Here is a 21,807-nt window from a genome sequence, read left to right as displayed (position 1 = left end):
AACATATAATAATAATGTACCAGTTACAGAGAACATAGTCAACTTAAGCTGCATGATCCTGCAAAGAATGTCCATCTCCTCCTTCCTGTGGTATTGTTGGTCATGCGGAATGGACCAACACCACATCCTATCCATAATGCTTAATGCATTGAATTACAGTGAGTCACATTATTAAAACGTGCTATGTGAAAGCACTAATGTAAACAAATGACAAGCTGCAATCCATACATGACCTATATAAAAGAAATAAAAGACTAATAGATTGCATCTCTATGAAGGAATGAAACAAAATCCCTTTTACTGTCACATAAATATGTGTTTTAATGTTTCAGTTCAAGTCATGATGGATTACTGTAGTTATCCTGAGGGTATCTAGACAGTGTAGTTAAGCCTCTGTGTTGGTTTTAATAATCTTTACAAAACCTTTAGTAAGTAGAAGCATATGCTAACAGAGTCTATTTAGCCTGATAGTTGTACTATGAAGAAATGATTCTACTCAGTGTTGGCTGTTAATGTTATACAAGTCTTCTCAGCAATATATACATTTACCAACAAACTGAATCCCAAAAGAAATTAGTCACATATTAATTTGAACTTTTTACAATAAAAGTTTTAAATAATGTCGATGAATTACTACACAGTATATGAATGAATTAGCATTTGTACAAATACAAAATTGTTTACTGTAACATCCTTGGGTCTTAAACTGATAAGAATTACATAAATCCTTTACAATGTACCAATAAAGTTTGTCTGCTTGACTGGCTGAAAATACTTGCTCACCCCGCTGAAATGGCCCATCTTGCACATGCAGTAAAAATAGCCCAGGGAGCATGTTAGACCCTCGTAATGGAATGGGATCAAGGTCAATGTAGTGTGCCTCAAAGACCTCCAAGAGCCTGGTGGTGACACAACACTGAGAGTGAGAGTGAGAGTGAGAGTGAGAGTGAGAGAGAGAGCGAGAGAGAGAGCGAGAGAGAGACAAATCCATGCCAGGTTAAAGACAACGCTTTAAGAGCATCCTAGGATGTTACATCTGATAGGTGGGTCCACCAATGCACCAACAAAGGAAAACCCTCGGACTGACTTACAAGACGGACTTTACTTTAATATATCTTTACAGAGCAAATAGTTTGCTAGATAACGTTCAGAATGTTGACCACAGCTCCTTTATTACAGACTTAAGTAGTCTAGTTGTGTTTATGAGTGCATCAAATGTCAATATAAGAGCTGAAGACATATTCGGGAGTCTCTGGGAAACTTTGTAGTTTCTGACAAAACAAATCAATCTGACCACACCTAAAAACTGTCATGTGTCCCAAAATGCGTTATTCTCAAATACCAGCAGCAGTCTAAAGCATCCAGAGCTGGTGTCCTTGCTTTCTCTAATACAGATTCAAACTCCCTCACTCAATTCAACTGCCTCCAGCGTGCGTCTGCCACAAAACAAAACACTACCGCCCAGTGATTTATATTCAGAGAGCGCCACATAGTTTCAAAGACCTACTTAGCATTGTAATACAATAGCTGAAGCAACAGAGAGGTAAAGGCTGTTCCAATAGCTAGAGGTGCTTGAGGGAAATGTTTCCACTAAATACATTACAATCAAAGAAAACAGAAAAAGAAAACCCTCTGTTCTTGAGCTTACATATTGTTGTGTCCAAACTCAGCATGGAAATGGTGTGTTGCTGGACATAAGTGGGTGATGCACTTCTCTTGGTTTCTTTGGGCAAAGCCCCTCCAGATGCCCCTCTGAATAATTTCTACTTAAAGACAACACAAGAAGAGAGAGAGGGCCATTTGAAGTGAAAATGAACTGGATAGAATAAACACAGAACAATGAGCTACTATCTACATCTGTCTCGAACCTCCGGTCCACTTAGACCGGACACATCTAATCTTAAATTCACAAATATAGGTCAGTGATTTATGCTCTGTTTAACATAGTGGCCTACATTATACATCGCAAAGTATTCCCTTTGTGAACTACATATACATCTCTGATATCACTCGGCAATGGTGTAAAGCGCAGTGGCTCAATATGTGCTGGTACAATGACAACTGTCTTTGAGGAGAGGAACAGACCACTGCATGAGTAATAAGCCGGACAGGAATTAATCGAATCTCAAACTGTAAGTGACAAGCATGTTCATGGCATGTTGAGCTTTTGAGTGCTCTGTGCAATACTTTTTAACCCCCCTCAGCACCATAATCCAGCAATATTGCTGTAATGGTCCAGTGGTTTGCCTTAATCTATACTGGCATAACATGAATAGAGTCCATGAGTAGGCATGCCCTACAGTAGAACACAACATGATATGAAAGAGGACAGTGCCAACGGATAGATCACACACTACCAAATATGAATATATATATGATTTATGCACTTAGACTAGAATCCAGTACTGTGTGTTAGGCTGTTGGTATAAAACCAGTGTTCCTTCTAGATCATAAAGCTACAGCGCATAATATCAGAGTTTAATGGGAATCCCAGAATTTAGGTGATAACCTGAACATTTAGCCACACACACACACACACACACACACACACACACACACACACACACACACACACACACACACACACACACACACACACACACACACACACACACACACACACACACACACACACACACACAGTCACCAACTGACTTAATTTTCCTCATGTTGATATTTTGGCAAAAGCACTTTGTGAGCAACAACTTTTTACAAGGTGCTTTCGAGAGCAACCCCTTACACATTCAGGATATTTGTCCTGGTTTTGTTCAACAATTATGTTCAAAAGAAAATAATATGTGACTGTGGTCAGTACCAGAAGGGTATCGGGTCTAACAGCACCGATATCAGTGGATCGGATCAGTGAAAACCTGGTGATAATGCTTATGAGCGAAAGGTTTTAACCCTGGACTGTGGGAAGAAACTGAAGAACCCATGGAGAGACTGATGTAGGGAAAACAACTCCACACAGAAAAGTCCCAGCTGACCTCAAACCCAGGGACTTGCTGCTGTGAGGCAACAAAGCTAACTATATGCTCACCAAAGGAAACGGTTTCCCAGCCTCGTTTCAAGAGTGATATGCACGAAGCACTGAAGGAAACAAAAAAAACCTGATTTTATCAACCATTAAACAACAAAACTACTTCTGTCATTTATTGACAATAATAATCCATAATGTTGCAGAAGTCCTTAAAGTAAAAGCATTGCTGGTGTTTTAAAACCAACTTTGTTCAGCAATAACAGTTCTATTCAGTCTCCATGTTTTAGTGACAAAAGGCAGAGACAGCTGTCAGCTGCCGCAGAGCTTGTATTTCGCCCGGATCTATTCAGACCGGCTTTTCTCCCGTCAAAAGCGGCCTGCTGGTTTTGCTTGTCCTCCGATCCTCTAGCAGAGGGACACGGGGAAACCTTCTGAACAACTAAGATTTGTTCTCCATTCTGAGGACGTTTTTCAGGCCCGGCACTGCAATGAGGCCTTCTGGGGGATTTGAAGCCCATTGTTAAGACGGCTATAAAAGGAATCCTTTCCTACAGGGTCTGTGTGTGATGGACAATCACATGTATGCTTTGCTTTCAAATGAAAAGGCTAATCTATTGATGCACGTCTAGAAAGCTTGTTAATCATGTTGATGCGCTCTTGCTGAAGTTAACAACTGAATTCTAAATTAACATAAGGATATTTATAAAACAAGTATATATTTGAGAGTATATCAAGAAGAAAGGCTGCAGCTTAGAAGCATCCTATCCCACCAACTGGAACTACTAATGTCAGGTATGGACACATATCTACAGACGGGAAGTCTTGTAGTGAACGTTTGGCATTTATCCTTTGGTACTGAACATATAAATCAGGTTTGTAAGCATGAGCATCTGCTGTGCATTTTATAATATTACATTATTTGTGTTCATACAAGCTCCAACTTAATGGTTCTTCTTAATGTCTTGGGAATTTTTGTTTTTGGTAGAATTTTGCTTTTCCATATTAATGTCTATTTTGGGGAAATAAACACTTTCAGTGAAACGTGTTGTGGTGCCATTGTTTAGGTCATTTACAGCTCAACCAGCTTTTAATCAAATTACTTTTTTTCTCTCTCAAAGTCACTAATGGGTCCTGCGGGCCTGTGTGAACTTCTCATGCGTGCAGAATAGTCAGAAAAGCACATTGCTCATTGATTGCACTACCAAACCCACACTGAGAGGCAGAGGCATTGTGGGATTACAGATCCAAATCACTGCAATTCCTGAACTGCAGACAGAATAGGGCTTGTGGACACAACACACTGTTGTCTGATATCGTCTACATTAAACACAAACAAGGCTACACAAGTTAAAAAAAAAAAAAAAAAAAAGTGACGGAATGGCAACTGGGTAATATACAGTAGAGTGTAAAGTGTTGTGGAGTATTACAAGTTCCTCATTCTTCTGGCAGAGACCATTGCCAGTGTTTGCCATTATTTCTGTGTGCTATGAAAACCAGACTTGTGGAGAGCTGTGTGTTTGCGCTACAGTATTTATGTGTGCCAACACAACAGAGACTTCCAAATCAAGCCCCACTTACATCTGTGCTTATATAATAATATTTTATTATTATAAATTAAATAATTTAATAATTAAAGTATAATATTATTATACCATAATGTATAAGAATACATTATGGTATTTCTGCCAATAAAAACAGTAAAAAATACAATGAATTGTGAATTATATTACAATAACCAAATCTCAACATTGATATATTCTTATCTTACCGTACTGATATTTAGTCCAGCGCTGCACAAATTTAAGCAAAGAAGTATGGCTGGCAGAGCCAGACTTAGCCTGAAGCTGCTGTACGCTATGTCTGGGGAGAAAGTGGGCCGCACTGGCCTACATACCTGCATTCTGCAACTGTTTAATGGACGAAATCTGATGAGCCTGAAAGGCCAAACTGCTCCAAAATGCTGTTATCACACAGAGCCAACCAGTTTCACCTGAGTGTCTTAAATCAAGCCTACGCTGATGAGCTGCTCCAAATCAAACCGATAGTCACACAGTTAACAAATTGAATAATCATGCACGTCTCCATGCTCTGTGCAGAGGAGGATCCACTGGGCAAAATGTAATGAGCCAAAAAAGGTTGGCCTATTTCCTGCTGAAATGTAGCAGGATGACATAATACTCAAATATTAACCACAAAGGGCTGGAGAACCAAAGTTAAACATAAAAGATTTGTACTTTGCAGAGGCTCCATCCATATGGGTAGCTGCTATCACTACTGTAACATCTCAATAAGTAACAGATTTCATCGGTTTTGCCCTGTGAATGAACTTAAAACCTCAGCATGAGTCAAAAAAATTCAACAAACTTTTTCAGATGAATCTAACTGTGCCAGTATTAGCTGCAACACGCATAAAGGTTGGAAGTGAATCACAAAGTGCCTTTGCACTTAGTAGTTTACAGCCTCTGAATCTTTCATGAAGTAGCTGTGAAACTGGCCAGAAGCACAGAATATTGTTGGTACAGTGGAACTATTTTAAAGCTATTGGCACCACAGAGAGGTTAAATAAACGTTTCCAATTAGACTACCCTTATTAGAATAAATGAGAATACATCAAACACTGCGTGAGGTTCCAAATGGGTACAAAAGACTGAACAACAGGAAGGTATATGTAAAGGCACTCCAGTAAAGCAGATTCAATATCCTCTGTGATTTGTTATGAGAGAAAGATCTGCTCAAACTAACTGGAAAGCTGCACCTCAGACCACATTCATTCATTGTTGATGTGCAGCATTTTAAAGTTTCTATCTGCTGAGGGAAGACAAAACCAAGATGAGGAGAAATGTGCATTAAAAGAATTCCTCGCTTGGCTAAGCACCATTGCTAAGAATAAAAACGGTGTGCCTCAGATCTGAAAGTGTAAAGATATTCTAGGGAAGTGTCCAACACTGATGCTAAGCAGGGCGTTATGCTGACAGACAATTCAGTGTGCCTTGTACCGTCTGGTCCAGTACTGTCAAATCCAGAATCCATCAATCACGCCTTCCTCTGATGGTGACAGATTGTTGAAAAAAAAAGCCAAATGTGCCACTCGGCTTTTCATCTGGCGGGTCTCAGACGATTCGCTGAGTGTTTCATGGACTGAGTGGATTTGCTCGAGGCAGAAGAAGGATAAATATCCCCTGCAATTACATTAACCAACAGCCAGTGCACACAGACAGTTGGCAGAACAGAGAAGATGCCCAGAAATAAAATGGCATGCTGTCATTAAATGTGACATCTGTCATCAAGGCCAACTGATCCATTGTCCTACTGACCTCTCCCCACAGAGGTCCATGTTGTTAACTGTAAAGCATACGGCTTATGTTTTGCACGACCATGTTACAACCACTCACTCTCACGAACACACTAATCCGACGAGATACCACGCAACACATAGGTCTCACTGTCAGGAGCAATGGATGTTCAGTGTGTTGCTACACTAACAACTAACGGACAACCCGGTCCACCGCCGCAGCCTCTGGTTCTGATGCAAGAGCAACGGCTTCTTTCTTGCCTCACTTTAGCATCGTTTAACAATCAAACAGTACTAGGAGTAATCGAGTAATCCATGAGTAGAAAGGCAGAGCTACTGTACTAATTACTCAAAGGAAAGTGGCCTCAAAAGACCAGAATGCAAAGCAGCCTCACGGCATCAAAGGTAATTTATAATTATCTCTCCGTTACTCATGATGCTATCACTCCCATGTACACATCCAGAACCCGAAGTCTCCCAAAAAATCCTGAGAATGATGATGCTCTTGATATTTGTATTTTATATGCTTAAATTCTATGGATTCAACACCATATTTTGGAAGTGTGACTAGTGCTATAGTACAGGATGATGGCGGCGACATGCTGTCTTTAAGCAGAGGTCTGGACCCACAGTTGAATGCAACAAGTTCATGTCCATTCTCTGCAAGTTCAATGGCATTCTGGGAATTATACGTAGGCCCAACACTTCGATACAACCGTTGGAATGCAGTGAATGTCAAAAAACGTGCCAATTAAAACCCAAAATTGATTAGGGGTCCTTACATCTTTACATGAACGAGTTGGTGAATCGTGATCGAACGCACTTGGGCCCCAGTGTGACAATGTCTTGCTTCATTAAGAGAAAGTGAAATTCAACAACACCACACTGACTCTCAGTAGATCTTTGCCATAGAAACCAAAGCGTCCTTGAAGCAATACGAAAGAATCCTTGGACGTCAGCACCATCAAAGAAATTTGTCACACACTTCATCACAAACACAACAGAGTAACTGTATTAATTCCATGAGACAGCGCGTGAAGAGCCAGCATTTAAGATCATCATATTGATTCAAACATATTTGAATATAAAAGGAGGTAAATTGCTTACCTTATGGGTGTAAGGTGCTTCTCCCAGGTTGATTCCATCTTTTGCAAGCTTATCCCTTAACAGCACCTTGAGCTTCAGTTTGGGATAAGTCACAAAATCATTACAATCTGTGAATCTTGGGTTATGGTTCCCAGGACAGGAGGCCTCGTGTATTCCTGCGGTCTGTGACCTCAAAGTCCTGAAGTCATCTTCTCTGTTGGAGTGTAGAGAGTGGTTGCAAGTGGAGGCATCCAGGGGCTCTAAGGTAAAATAGTAGCCAGGCGCTTTCCTTTCGTCCTCATATTTTAGCTTGTGCACTGCTGTGAGCAGCCGGTGTCTGTGGTACTGAATTTGGACACCTATTGCGTCGAGGTCTGGCTCCCCAATCTGTTTACAAACTTCCAAATCATCATAGCCATTGTCAATGAAGGACTCCACGTACTGGGCCAGGTGGAGCTTGGACAGCCACTCGTGGACAAGGTTTGGACCCAGGCTCATCTTAAAACTGGTTTCAAGGAGGCCTGCCTTAGGTGCACATCATCCTCTCCATTCACACCACTACAGCACATGGAGGCAATCCACAACTCTGGTCCACAGAACATCCAAAGGTTCAATCCTCCAAATTAAACGCATCTATTAGTTGTGGCCACTGTGCATGCATAACTGGAGACAGCAATGAGGCTGCATGTTAGAAACTCCTTTAACAATGTCCAACCCTGATGAAGTTCTCTTGAGCAAAAAACAGCCGAAGACAGGTTCAGAATCTCTTGTTGACTCTGACGCTAACTTACTTTCTGTCGTCGACGGTGTCGTTAAGTTAGCCGGTGAGAAAAGACTTACTATCGAGTTGACCACACTTCTGTGAAGCCAGTCGGCGTCTCCTCAGGCTGCATGCATCCTCTTTGTCTCGTTCATCGCACCGGCTGCAGGGCAAAGACAATCACAGGTCCGTCAAACATTCATCCGGTGCAAAAAAGGTTGACGCTGACGCCAGAGCGATACATAACTACTATGAAGAAAACAAAACGTGCAAAATGCTCTATACCTGTTCAGAGAGCACTAGTTGCGGCATACTTTGCGCCCGTAGCTAGCACCGTTTACAACTTCTCTGCCCCTCCGCTCTATCCGCCGGTCCAGGCTGTGTGAAGATGCTCGGCTTCGGCTTCAGTCCCCATGCTGTAGTTTTTACCCCGCTGCACGACGGGAGCTCAAGGAGCATCACCGCCACCTGCAGGGGCTTCTGGGAAATGTAGGACTCGTGAGTAAAATCGAAATCAAAATTAAAAGATACATAAAATCAATAATTAAACCACATAAAAAATACATTAAAATTTGGGGGAGTTTTTTTTTTAAACAGTATCCAGCAACTCAAGGGTGAATAAATTGCGTGAGATACTCAAACCCAAGAGGTCATGATATTTGTTTTAGCGATATGTTTAAATCAAATAGTAAAACATTTTACCTCCAAATTCAGCTTGAAATAAAAATAATGGTTGGATCTGTACTATAATTTAAGATTAAGTTGTGTGGCTTTTAACCATTCTTACCAGTAGTTGCAAAACATAACTCTGAAATACAGTAGTATATATAAAAATTAACAATTGTTAATAAATTAACAATGGACTGACACCAATTTAGCTTCTTTTTTTTTAAAGCTTATGATCTAATAATGTATAGGTGCACCTTTAATGAAAAACTAGTAAAAAGAAAACACTATAACAAAATAGCATAACATTACAAGATTCAATACAGGATGAAGACACATGAATAGTATTTTTTTTAAATCTTCCACAATTTGAGTTTTGTCTGAAAATAAATAATCTGAATGTTGGAATGTGAAAAATGAAAAATGTGTGGTATAAATCCAAGAAGCACAACTGACCTATGGAGGGACAAATAATTTCCATATAAGAATAAGTAAAGGATTTGTTTTTTAAATGAATTCAGTGAAGAAACAGCACAACAGAAAGACAAAACATGTTATGATTGGTTTTACATTTATTTTCCATTGCACAATAATATCTATATATACTGTATCTACAGTCTAAATTGTTTGTGGCAGCAGATTAAGTCAGACATCCATGTGAAATTTATTTTAATAAAACTGTACAAAAATTGTCTACTATGAGAAAATACTGCAACTCCACAGATATTCATCCCAGAAGACAGACAGATGGATGGAAGTATGGCAACTGAGAAACCCTTGAGCTCTCCTGCACGCTGCTGTGAGCCGAGCTCCAATTTCTACAGTGCAGGGAAAGCAAGAGTTTTCATGAAGCAAACAATAACATAAACAGATGCACCAATAAAATAAATATAATCTCTCACACTTACACAATTGGCATGATCAAATGAAAATGGGACACCTTCAGACATGTGATGAGAACTTCAGTTTTGTTCAACATGGTGGTAAATACAAATGCCAGAACAGACAGACAATCTCCAAGAGGGATAATACATGGTTGTTTCAAGTTTGTAAACACTTAATATCATGCATCCTTCAATGTGCAATAAGAGACCATTTAGACCATATATGTTGCAAACTGAAGCACTTTAAAGTCGAGGCCACACTTTGTAGAAAGACTCAGCGGCCCACCAAGAGGAGGTGACCCTCCTGCAGGAGCACAGTCTGAATCTGAGATGAGCATGTTCACTACAGAACCCGAAAATGTTTACTGTCATGTATGGATGATGGATAATTATGCACAACCATTGTTTGGACATCAATGCAAGTTATTCTATCCAAAGAAATTTACATTAAAGGTATTCATTTTTAATAGATAATAGAAATTAAAAGTATATATATATTTGTTTTCAAATATATAAATATATCATAGTATCATTAACCTGACATTGAAAACAAATCTGAGAGTGAAGCAATCAGCATAATTGGTAAATGACATAGATAAGGATAGATACTGTCATGTTTTGGTCCTTTCAAAAATAACAAAATGGGACAGAGAAAAATAAACACATTAAAAACAAAACTAACTTAATTATTTTAAGTACAAAAAAATAGTGCAAAACCCACACAACTGCTCTTTCAGATGAGTTTATCTAAGCAGTACACAGTTGAGCAGATCAAAATCAGCCAGAAAAGTGAAGGGTTTTATTCCAAAACGTATTCATCCATCTTGGATGAAACATTTTTGTTGTAATTGATAACTCAACACCTCCTGAGTATACAATATTTAATACAAAATGGATGAAAATGTCTCACGTCATGTCTGCAACCATTTCCCATGAGTCAGAGTTAGTCAGATGATCTCATTTTGGAATAAAACTTTTCAAATTCACTTTGCCCGTCTTCTGAACACATGTACAGCAGTTTGGGTAATGAGTGTGTCATGCCCGTAAGAAAAAAAACGAAAGCCAATCTGCCCTACCCTACACCCAGTAGACTTCTTGACTTAAGAGCGTCGCCCATAGTATCCAGACTGACTCTCACCATTTGGGAAAAATCAAGACAACTCTGTGAAATTAAGCAACTCTTTGGTGTCGGAAAAGAACATGGCCGCAAGCGTACAGTATGTCACGTTGCCTGAACCCGCACTGTCAGATTTGTGTCCAGCTGTCCCGTTATTTACAACATTTGGCAGCAATCTGGACGGACAAAGTATTGTCTCCGTTTTTCAAAACAAAAGACCAACAGATAATGCTCCTACATTGACACAAATAGCAGCATATCCCGGCACCTCATGAAAAAGAAATCTAAGTACAATAGAATTCTAGTTAACCACATTGAAAAACACTGTCAAGCAAAAGCAAAAACCTCAAAAGACCTATTGTAATACACTGTATCTATGTAGTATTATAAATATTGGCGCCCATACACATATTCCTGAATATATGCATGTTCTCTCACTCACTCACTCACACACACACACACACACACACACACACACACACACACACACACACACACACACACACACACACACACACACACACACACACACACACACACACACACACACACACACACAAGGTTATATTATATGCATCATGAGGCAAAGGCAGAAGAGAAACCGTTTTGAAGTGAATGGTTCAGAGAGAGAAGACCAGTGGAACCGCGTGTGACACTCTGGTGCTATGAATACCAAGACAGCATCACCACTTCCATGGTGCTGTAAGAGACGCATGCTTTTTTTCCTACACATCGAGAAACAAGACTAAAATCAGCTGCGACAGAATGCCAAAAAGAAATGTGAATATTCGTGTATAGATAGTCTTTATCACAAAAAAGGAAAGAATTGTAACCAAAATATACATTTATGCTTATCATGATAAGGACAATCTTTGTATTGCCCTTCAACACATCTTTCTTCTTAGACATGACTCCGCTACAGCCCCTTGAAAGAGAAGAATAGAAGACCTTCAGGGGTTTTCCAGTGTATCAACTCTGATAGATCAGTGTAAACTCTTCATCAGGAGTAAACATTTTCAGCAATTTTTTGCGCATTTAATTTACCAAAGGAAAAAACAAACAAAAAAATTCAATGCCCAACATACAAATTCTTTTACATCTTATATATTATACTGTTCCAATAAATAAACTAATTTAAAACCAAAGGGATTTTCAGAAAACAAGACATTTGTCTTTCTCACGTAAAACAACTCGGTTGGAGAATGCTGTAAAAAGGAATTGTCGGTGAAGAACTAGTGTACTACCAGCCCTTATTCGGTGAGAGGCAATAGATTTATCATCTCCCTGTCTAGTTTTTACAGTTCTAAGTGCTAGAAAGGCCCTTTCTGGACAGACTGGCAAAAGGACAAAACTCTAAAAATAATTTAAACCAGGGAAAAAACAAACAGACAAGAATCCTTCATTGATCCAATCATTCCTATAGACACGGACATCTTCATTGATTTCATTAGACATGAAGGACAGGGGGTCATCAGACTTTTCTCCTCATTTAAGTCCACTGTGTTTGACAGACATCATAATAAAGGGCAGATAAAGCAGAAAAGAACAATTGCAATCAGGCCACCAAAGTACATGTTTTGCAGAATTGTTTTTCCTCTTTCAGAACAAAACAGCAGGGTGTATGTGTGTCATGCACTATATATATATATATATATATATATATATATATATATATATATAGATATATATATAGATATATATATAGATATATATATAGATATATATATATATAGATATATATCTATATATAGATATATATATATATAGCACTATATACTATATAGTGCATGACTGAGTGCATGACTGATGGATATGGAAGGTCACCTCTCTCCTGTTCTGCGAAAAGATGTTACATGAACATCATCGCTCTCAAGTGAAGTGGAAAGAGAGATTCCTAACAGCTTCTCTTCTTCGATTTCTTTCCATTCTCATTACGTCGGGTCGGCCGGTGTCTCCTCCGCGGCAGTCCTCCGGTGGCTGAGGTAATGCAGAGTGTATGATATTGTGCTGAGAATAAAAGCATGAGTCTGTTGAGCAGAGCCCCCCGTGGAGAGAAAGAGAGAAGAGAAGAAGAGATACCGGTGTGCGTGATTACAGAGTCTAATGCTCCCACACGCTGCCATCAGAGCTGGTACCACTTCTTATCTTTGTACTTCAGCATCATCTGGAGGGCGAAAGAAAAGAGCAAAAATGAGAGTGAAAATAAAAAGGAAGTTAACCTGAAAAAACAATCTCTTAAGTGTCCAAAGAAATGACAAGTGCGTACGTCATGAGCATGTTTGGAAAATGAATCTGCACTGGACATCATGGCGGCCGTTCTGTCCTCCAGCTCCCCCAGTTTCTGGCCTCTCTCGTCCAGAGCTATCCGTGCGCGGGCCAGATCTCCCACAACCCCAGACGCTGCACCCTTCATGCCCTCCATGCCCCCCGGGCCAGGGATGTGCTGGGCCAGGCTACGGGAGGCCTTACCAGCACCTGTTTCCCCAACTAGCAAAGACAAAAAGAGACATCCATTCAAGTGTTAACAAATTCCGACATCCATGATCAAATGACACAAAATGGTGTCTTTGGTTAACCAGTGACAACAGAAATAAACAGAATCTTACAGAATATATATATATATATATATATATATATATATATATATATATATATATATATATATATATATATATATATATATATATATATATATATATATATATATATATATATAAAGAAATCCTGATTTGACACTAGGCCATTCTTTACTCACAGAGGTCCTCCCTGTCCAGAGACTGAGCTCCTCCCCCAAACAGGCCTTTGAAGAAACCTCTGTTAGGAGCCTCTGGTGTCTCCACGGGGGTAAATAACTCACTGAGCATCTCCTGAGGAAGACATAAACATCCACACGTCGATTTCAATCAATATATTCCCTATAGAAATACAGACTGACCTATAAAGTATATACCATACCATATCAGGTGCTAATAGTGGGCATGAAATTATGTAATTTCACATGAAAAGAACCATTTATTTTTTTAAACTACCATTGTAATACTTGTGCCCTCATTGGCTTTAAGGGGGACCCTATTTTCCCAAGTGATTAATAGGGACGACAAGTTGTTTTTTTAATTGATCCAGTATTAAACAATTTTTCCTTCTCAGACTAGATCAAGTGGATAATGATAAAGAAAAACAATATATTTTTCTGTACGGTCCTGTCCATAACAATCTGAGCCTGTCAGTGGCACAAACAAGCACTTTTATTGGACGTACATCATAAAAATTCCCATTAGTCACAAAAACAGGTTCAGGTTAAAAAATAAAGTTATCCTTTAATAAGTGCATTAAATAGCAATATTCATTCTTGAATGCCCCTGTTTCCTCCGTAATTCGTTTGATGTTAAATCTGAACAACAGATCCCAGAATTGTCCTCCGAGGACACTTGGTGAAGAGATAATTGGTGTTGTGTTGGGAAGCCCAAAGATTCATTAGAGGACTGATGAATAATCCTAAAATTAAACATTACGCCCTCCACAAAGTTCTTCGTACTCACACACTGTAAGTTTGTTTCCTCAAAGCAGAAATGGAAAGCCTTTTCTCCACACTTAGAATTATTGGATCTAATAATGAAAGATGAATCCAAACTTTTCACAGTGTGACTCAATTATCTGACCTGCCGATTGTCGCAGGTCTCCTGGCTGTAGGTGATCCTCTGGATCTCAGTGGGGGAGGTGAGGTACAGGGCCTGACCCAGGTTGGAGAAGCAGAACGTTCTGGCTATCCGCATATCTGTCAGTGGCAGGTAGTTCACGTCCAGGAGAGGCCGTAGACTGGGTAAACTGTGACAGAAGAACAGACATTATTTCAGACCCCATTGTAACTTTAAGAGTTCTGCTACCCAAATGCACTGAAGCTACCAGAAGTCATACCTCAGAGTCATGATATGCCCGTTAGCACAGAAACAGGCGATGCAGTTAGCTCCGGCCATCTGCACGACATCGGCCCTCAGCACGAAGGAGGTCTCTGTGATGTTGTGTTTGTAGATGCGGGTTTGGGAGGGCATGGCCACCACCTTGGCCTGTTTCTCCGAACACAGCACAGCGAACTGGGAATCCTGACCCTCTTGAGACGAGGGAGGGGAGGCCGGCCTGCGCCTCCGGCTCTTCTCCTTCTCCTCCTCTGAGGCGTTTGGGTCATACCACGGCTCGTAGGAAGGGGGCAGCAGAGCTCCAGTGGCGTCCAACAGGGCCATAGTCAAAATGCCTCCTTTGAGTTCGACCATACTGCCTGAAGAACGAGTATTACAAAAGGTATTGTTTTCATTTGCATCAGAGACTGCATTCGGATTACCACTAAATATCGAGCAAATATTAACTCAGTGCTGCAATCCTCAATACAAGGTTAACCAGGAGAACCGAGGGAAGTTGGATTTCATTATTTAGAACATTTATTATAAAAGGGTACAGTACATGATGAGCATACAATGCATTTGAAGCCCAAACTTTAAGGTTTTAGTTGAAATGTGATACTGTTGATACTAACTTCAAAAACAATTTGTGGAACTGAATCTTTTGATTGAATCTGATCTAATCTTTCGGCTCACACACTGTGGAAAGAAATTCCTTACACAGAGTTTTTTTAAGGGACTCCAATGTCCCTCTGTCTCCACCACTTCCTTCCTGAATCTTAACTTATAACAGTGCAAGAGACCATCAAGACATTCCAACAACAAAGGCCAGAAAGGGTCATTCTGAGCTAAAAATATGAATACTACTTTACTTCATACTGTATTATATCTTCATCCAACATGTTGAATACCTGCTGCACGTAATCAGCGTGTCAGCAAAGTGTGATTTTAAGTGGCTTGGAGTGACGACTCTGCAGTAGAGATATAAGTCCTAGTACTGATGTTTCAGTTCCAACTGCTTGTCAATAGAGGTAATTGTTGAGGTAATTACATTTTCTGTTTCCCCACTCACATGCAGATCCCTAATTGGTGGTGAATTACTTCAAGAACAGCTCAACTTCTTACCGCAAGAGGCAATGCCAACTGGTTGCTGCAGCCTCTGGTCCCCGCCGGGCGGCAGGCTGAGGGCCACCATCATCACAGTGCCCTGGGTGGTTCCCACCAGCAGACAGGGGCCGACCACGCTGTCCATCTTCCTGGGGTAACTCTCACAGAAGTGAAAGGAGGAGATGGCCTCTCGCGATTCTCTGTCTATGCTGGTTACACTTGAACTACGCGAGCGGGTGAATGAGTTATCCTTGGAATCTGGACAGCAGGAGTGAGCACAAAAAACAGGGAATTAGGAAATGATTTGTGTGAAAGGAAAGAGGTAAAAAAGTTTAAACAAGACGTAGCGATGTTATGGCATAAAATCCATTGGGTTAATACTCAGTTAAAATGTTAGTTAGACTCTGCTATTATATGTTTAGTGAAGCACATCATCAATCATATTCACGTCTTTATAGAAGTAAACCAGTACAGACTAGTCATCACCGAAAAGATTTTTGACATTGAGATGCTCTTGCACAGTTTACATCCAAGGATACATTTTCTTTAAACGCTTCCCACAATGTACTTTTTTTTGCAATTAAATTGACAACAACAACAACATTCTCAATGTGAAAAAAAATGCGCAAGATATGCATGTAGTACTACAGGGACTCCCAAGGAAGAACTGGTATTTAAGGAGCAAGAATTATTCATGCCTCATTACTGTGCTGACGGCAGCTGAAACACGAGCTTTTACCCTCGTTAAAAAGCTAATGAGGGATCCCAACAGAAACACAAAAAGATCCGTGACACAGAGGGGAAAGCTAAACACACCGCCCGTCATGTGTGTTCTTCACAAGGAAAAACTGAAAACGAGAAAAATCAAGATTTTTATTTATTTTTTTAACACTGAGCGCAGACAAGTCAGCGGAGCTTCCTCAGGAAGAACGAAACAATCATTGTGAGAGAGATTAGAGTCATGTTAACCAATTTCGGAGCAAAAGTCCCAGCAGTGGTGGGGGTTAGTACCAGTTATCCCACTTCAGCCCAAGTCAGACCATGGCTGGTCCACTCACAGAAGTCGGGGGCTGATTCAGTTCTACAGAAGGCCCCCTTCTGGGTCATCCTGGCTGCCGCCTTGCCTTCGGTCACACAACAAATGCGCTTCTTAAACGTGACAGAGCGCCATTGTTTGGACCTCTCCTTTGCTTACAGTGCAAACAGAGACAGAGTGTTCGTCTCAACTTACAGTATAACATCCGAAGACAAAAGGAGTCTCACATTCAGACCAAAATGCTATTAGACAATTTAAAGTACTCAACAAGTATTTTACAGCTGTGAACTTAATGCAAAGAAAGAAGATTCAAGTGACAAAAGAACACCTGTAGAGAAATGTAAAAGTTCTTGGAAGCTAAAATTCTGATGTTTTGGCTTACCCAGGTCAGTCTTTTGCTCGCTAGACAAGCTAATTTTCCGTGACATCTTGGCTGTAACAGAAACAAATACTCATATTGTATGAGGAAAGATGGAAGGCTAAAAATGGAAATGTTTTTTTGTGAAAAATCAAAAAGGTATTTGAAATAAATTACAATCAAAGATTCCGTTACCATCATTTCAGCAATCTGTGACATTGTTTCTATTGTGCAAATCAGTGCGCAATCAAAAATGAGGATGTTGAGTCATAAGAGTGGAGATACACTGACGGACAACTGTTGTACATAAAGTGCATACATACATAGTCCTGGCACGACAACTACGTTATCAACTTATCGTACCATATATGGATATGATCTCGATCATTTTTCTGACCTCGATGTAGTGCGTTTGTTTACATAACAATGTCACTAACATTTTAGCAAACAATGTCAGAGTAAACAGCAGGGTTTTACCTGCTGTTATAGGAATTTCTTGATAAGAAAGCCCTTGAATTCATTTCATTTATTGATTTGGTTGTGTGGTTATATTTTATTTATCTCCAATATTTTAATTGTTTTTTCTTCAAATTTCAATTCCAATGTCAGAATGGTCAATGCTCTTTGAAAGGGTGTACTTTCATTATCATGCTATCATATTATCAGTGGCATAAAATGGTTTTAAAATGACAAAAATATTGTTTATCGCAATTACTTCTGTTGACCGTACGAGGCCTTCACATACAGTACATTATGCCATACATGGGACAACTCTTTCTTTCAGAGAAATATTCTCTTTTCAATTGACTTGAGGTCATACTTTTAACTTTGTTGCTTGCTACCAGTATAAAGTATAAAAGTTGTCCGTTGCAGTCTATAACCACACTTAGAGAAACTCTGAGAATACAAATGAGGCTGAGAGGCATCACAGACAACCAGAGGGCCTGCAATATCAAACAAAGCAAGAGGCAGTCAAGAAGTAAGGTAATTGCAATTCAGTGAACATAGTTATGCAAAGACAGTAGGAGGAGCATTGCACTGAGGCCCTGGAATCAGAAACACACACAGCAAATGTCTACAAACAGGGGACATAATTCACTTTAACATCTAAGTGACAAGGTTAGACATTAGTAATGTAAAGAATAAAGCATGAAGCAGATTTTCTATGCTTTTGAGTTTAGTGAAAAAGCAACATTTGCCAATTGGGCATAATATTTACAAGCCAGAGTAGCAAAAGACTGTAGCATTTGGTCAAAAGTCTGCATAGAAAATCTGAGGCTTGAAATTCAAAAGATGTCCTGTCATGCATTTAATAAAGAATCCTGATTCATTTCGGAAATCAACTCGGAAATCACCAAACCGTATGATTAGTTAAATACATTATTGAATTCACTTCTGTCTGTCATTGGCACAAGATGCACAGATTGACGCAGGTTTGAGGCACAGTGAGGTTAGAACGCTGTCATTCAGAGAGAAAGAGTGAGCAATCAGAAAGAATACATCTGAATGATACAGTACCAAAGTCATTGGCAACCGTCTTGGAAAAGCGTCTGCTTTTGAACTTCACTGGAAATAAGGTTCAAAAAGACAAATCAGATATCTGCAGCCATTTTTTTTTTTTTTCTTTTAAAACCTTACATTTAAGGGGATATGCGGCGTTTAACAATACAGTACCCTTCTCTATGAACTTCTGTTTTCGTTCATCATCAGAATTGCAAGGTGAGGTAGATCCTACACAACAAAGGTCAGCCTTTAAAAAAGATGTACTTCATAATAATAAAAGGATCTCTTTTTTTGCATGAAGCACTCGGGCTTCAGGGAGGCTTACCTGAAGTAGGTGATTTGCAGCGGTCCTCTGAGGTGTTGGACCCGTCGTTTGAATCACAGGTTGCTGTGGGAGCCACAAAGGTTTTAATTAAACATTGCAGAATGAGTCCTCTTGGGCTACTCTCAGAAAGGCTTACTAAAGCTATGCCAATTCCTACAGTCCACAGACTGAAAACAATACAGGGTCATATTTGAACAAAGGCAGGGACATCTACCCATACAGTGTAAGACACACTTGAGTTCACTTCACAAGCCTAGCACAAATCTGTTGATTCAGGGTGTAACTGCTGTTTGTCTGGTAAAATACGTGGCATGGTTTAAAGAGATACACTACCAGATTTTGTTTAAGTGCCCTCAAGTCTAAAAATGTCCTCCCGGCTCACTGCTGATGTTTTCGAAAAGTTAGCTTTGGGGGTGCTCAATCAAAGTCAGGGAGTGTATCTTTATGAGAAACAGGGGAGGCTTGGAGGAGAGAAATAATACTGTAGGGGGGGGGGAATTCAGACACAACATGACTTACTGAAGTGGGAGGAACGTAGTTTTTTCACAGACTCAGAATACAAGTTAGAAAGTCTGGACATGCAAGTCGTGCCAGTTGGAATGTCTTTACCAAATCACAGAGAGAGACCAACAGTAAAAACAGTGAAACAGAAAAATGACAGGACATCGTACGTGTTAAAGAAAAGAAAAGAGTCTCAGGGGCTTGCTGCTTGATTTCTACTTTAAATGAAACTGTAAAAATATTAATATCAGATAATATTCTTGCAGTCTGCATACATTCAAATGTGTTTTTCATGGCAGAAAACCCAAATATAAGAGTGTTGAATCTATCACCAGGCCTCTGAGACTGAAAAGAATGAATTCAAACAGTGAATGACAAAAACACAGTAAAGGTCAAGACAGAAACAAGCAAATAAACATGAACTACGTATCGTTTCATCATATAACACGCTACTGCAGCACTGATGCAGCATTCACCATCTTTGGTCTGTCCAACTGAACAGATGGAGAATCTGTCAGTGATGCCCCCTGTTGAGGGACAGGAGCTACTGCAGGGGGCGGTGCTCATGGTGCTAAGTCGAGGCTGCTGCCAAGAGACAGCCCCGCCTCACTAACCCACCTCTAACAGCCTGAGCAAGAGCCGTTCAGCTAAATGTTAAGACTGCTTTAGCAAAAGACATACAGGGCGAGTAACAAATATACAAAGCATGTATTCCAGGGTTAATCGTGTTAGTCAGGGCTGCCTTATGACCAACAGAAAAACAAGACGTAGAAATGTTGGGAGTGCAGCTCACCTCCAGAGGGCTGTCGCACTTTGCGTGGGGAGCGAGGCTGCCTCTGGTAGGGGTCAGACGGGCTGTACAGCTCCGATGTGCCCATGTTGAGGAGCAGAGTTTTCTGGAGGTAGTCGACCACAGCCAGACCGTTACTGTTTCCAAACACCACGCTGAAGCACAGGAGGGGCGAGGGACAGGGTGGAACTAGGATTCAGATGCCGTTTTGGCCCTGGACTCCTAGCTATGATACAGGCCATCTCTATTTCCAGTTGCACTATATAGATGGTTACTGCCGTGTGTGACAGGATGAACAAATACAGCAACAGGAGATGGATAACCAGTTACAACAGTAGGCATAGAATGACGTGATCTCATGTCAAAATAACAAGTGTCCTGGCGGCGTAGACTTACAGGCCGTAGGAGGAGTTGATAGCCAGGCTGGTGATCGGCTGAGGAGGCTCCCCGCTCACCCACACCAGCTGGATCACCAGCTCCACCTGGTAGCCCGGAGACTGCTTCAGCGGGGAGCTCCGCACCCTGCATCAAACACACAGCCGGATGAGACAGCAGGCTGCACTTTACACTGGAATGAATTATCACCCTTTGGGTAAGCCACAGTGACAATATCATCATTTTTTTTTTTTTTATTATTGTTATTCCCCCTTCCACCGTTTTACTGTCAAAACATGTTCCTCATTTTTTTAACATTTTTGTAAAAGAAGATTATTTCCCCCTGGTGTACTGATGTTGTGAAGGATTGAGCAGTTGGCTGGAGGGAGTGAATGGATGACTACATCACTCACTTAAATTGGTCTGTTCAGTGACAACCTGCTTCACCCAGTTCAACCTATTTGCAAAACAGAACAAGAAAACTTAATTGTCCGTACTGCAGGCATGGTATATTGTCCCTGGGTCCGTCGGAGGAGTTGCTGCCTGTGGAGGGCTGAGTGGGAGGCTCACTCTCCTGAGGGCTGGAGGAAGATCCCGGCGTGGGCAGGGTGGGGGTCTGCTCCCCTCCTGGATCAGGGGAGTCCCCATCGGTAAACTCACACTGCATCCGCACCTCCAAAAGCTAAACACGAGAGAGAATAGGTCACAAAAAGGCTCATTTTTGGAAGTGTTTAATGGTCATCTTTTAAAAATACACGCATCTCTTCTGGCCTTATATGAAATTATGCCAGAAGCATCTTTTCCCAAACCCGTCATGCCCTGAACTGTCTAACTGTCCCAGAAAATATATCAAGCTATAACAGATAGAAGTTTCAAGATCTAAACAATGATTCATACTTGTGTAAAACTACAATTCTGCATGTTTCTGACTGACTGTTTACCAACCTGCACTACTTCAGTGGTGACTTCTTGTTTGCTGAAGCGATAGATGATAACGTGGGCAGACACCCCGGCCACACAGAGCATCCTGCTCTCAGGGCACCAGGACAAGGTCTGGATGGCAAACGGGTCCTCCTCGACTATCTCTGCATTCGCCTTCTCCTCCTTACCGCGAGCCCTCTCAAAAACCTTGGC

General features: G+C 40.6%; 2 protein-coding genes across 7 annotated transcripts in view; both read right to left on the bottom strand.

Moving 5' to 3' along the window:
• sash1b (SAM and SH3 domain containing 1b) overlaps positions 1–8,490 on the bottom strand; it is a 45,392-nt gene extending 36,902 nt beyond the window's left edge. For all 3 annotated transcript variants that reach the window (XM_068721531.1, XM_068721529.1, XM_068721530.1), the window contains exons 1-2: positions 8,404–8,490; positions 7,380–8,281 (exon numbers count right to left, since the gene is read on the bottom strand). In XM_068721531.1, the coding sequence (XP_068577632.1) occupies positions 7,380–7,856 (477 nt within the window). In that variant the 5' untranslated portion in view covers positions 7,857–8,281; positions 8,404–8,490. The remainder of the gene's footprint in view (positions 1–7,379; positions 8,282–8,403) is intronic.
• Positions 8,491–12,557: 4,067 nt separating this feature from the next.
• stxbp5b (syntaxin binding protein 5b (tomosyn)) overlaps positions 12,558–21,807 on the bottom strand; it is a 26,347-nt gene continuing 17,097 nt past the window's right edge. The window contains exons 15-29 of one of the 4 annotated variants that reach the window (XM_068721607.1): positions 21,619–21,807; positions 21,171–21,355; positions 20,695–20,820; positions 20,302–20,453; positions 19,008–19,070; positions 18,854–18,910; positions 18,698–18,745; positions 17,204–17,254; positions 16,844–16,975; positions 15,804–16,043; positions 14,701–15,058; positions 14,445–14,610; positions 13,541–13,652; positions 13,052–13,272; positions 12,558–12,949 (exon numbers count right to left, since the gene is read on the bottom strand). The exon at positions 21,619–21,807 is cut by the window's right edge and continues 32 nt beyond it. In XM_068721607.1, coding sequence (XP_068577708.1) covers positions 12,908–12,949; positions 13,052–13,272; positions 13,541–13,652; positions 14,445–14,610; positions 14,701–15,058; positions 15,804–16,043; positions 16,844–16,975; positions 17,204–17,254; positions 18,698–18,745; positions 18,854–18,910; positions 19,008–19,070; positions 20,302–20,453; positions 20,695–20,820; positions 21,171–21,355; positions 21,619–21,807 — 2,142 coding nt within the window. In that variant the 3' untranslated portion in view covers positions 12,558–12,907. The remainder of the gene's footprint in view (positions 12,950–13,051; positions 13,273–13,540; positions 13,653–14,444; positions 14,611–14,700; positions 15,059–15,803; positions 16,044–16,843; positions 16,976–17,203; positions 17,255–18,697; positions 18,746–18,853; positions 18,911–19,007; positions 19,071–20,301; positions 20,454–20,694; positions 20,821–21,170; positions 21,356–21,618) is intronic. The other 3 variants (XM_068721608.1, XM_068721609.1, XM_068721610.1) reach the window with 3 other exon arrangements.

This window comes from Cebidichthys violaceus, unplaced genomic scaffold, assembly GCF_023349555.1.
Source record: "Cebidichthys violaceus isolate CVI_PGR_0920_01 unplaced genomic scaffold, fCebVio1.0.p SCAF_28, whole genome shotgun sequence".
Lineage (NCBI taxonomy): Eukaryota > Metazoa > Chordata > Actinopteri > Perciformes > Stichaeidae > Cebidichthys > Cebidichthys violaceus.
The sequence above is the reverse complement of the archived record's forward strand: the minus strand, read 5'-3'. Positions and strand labels throughout refer to the sequence as shown.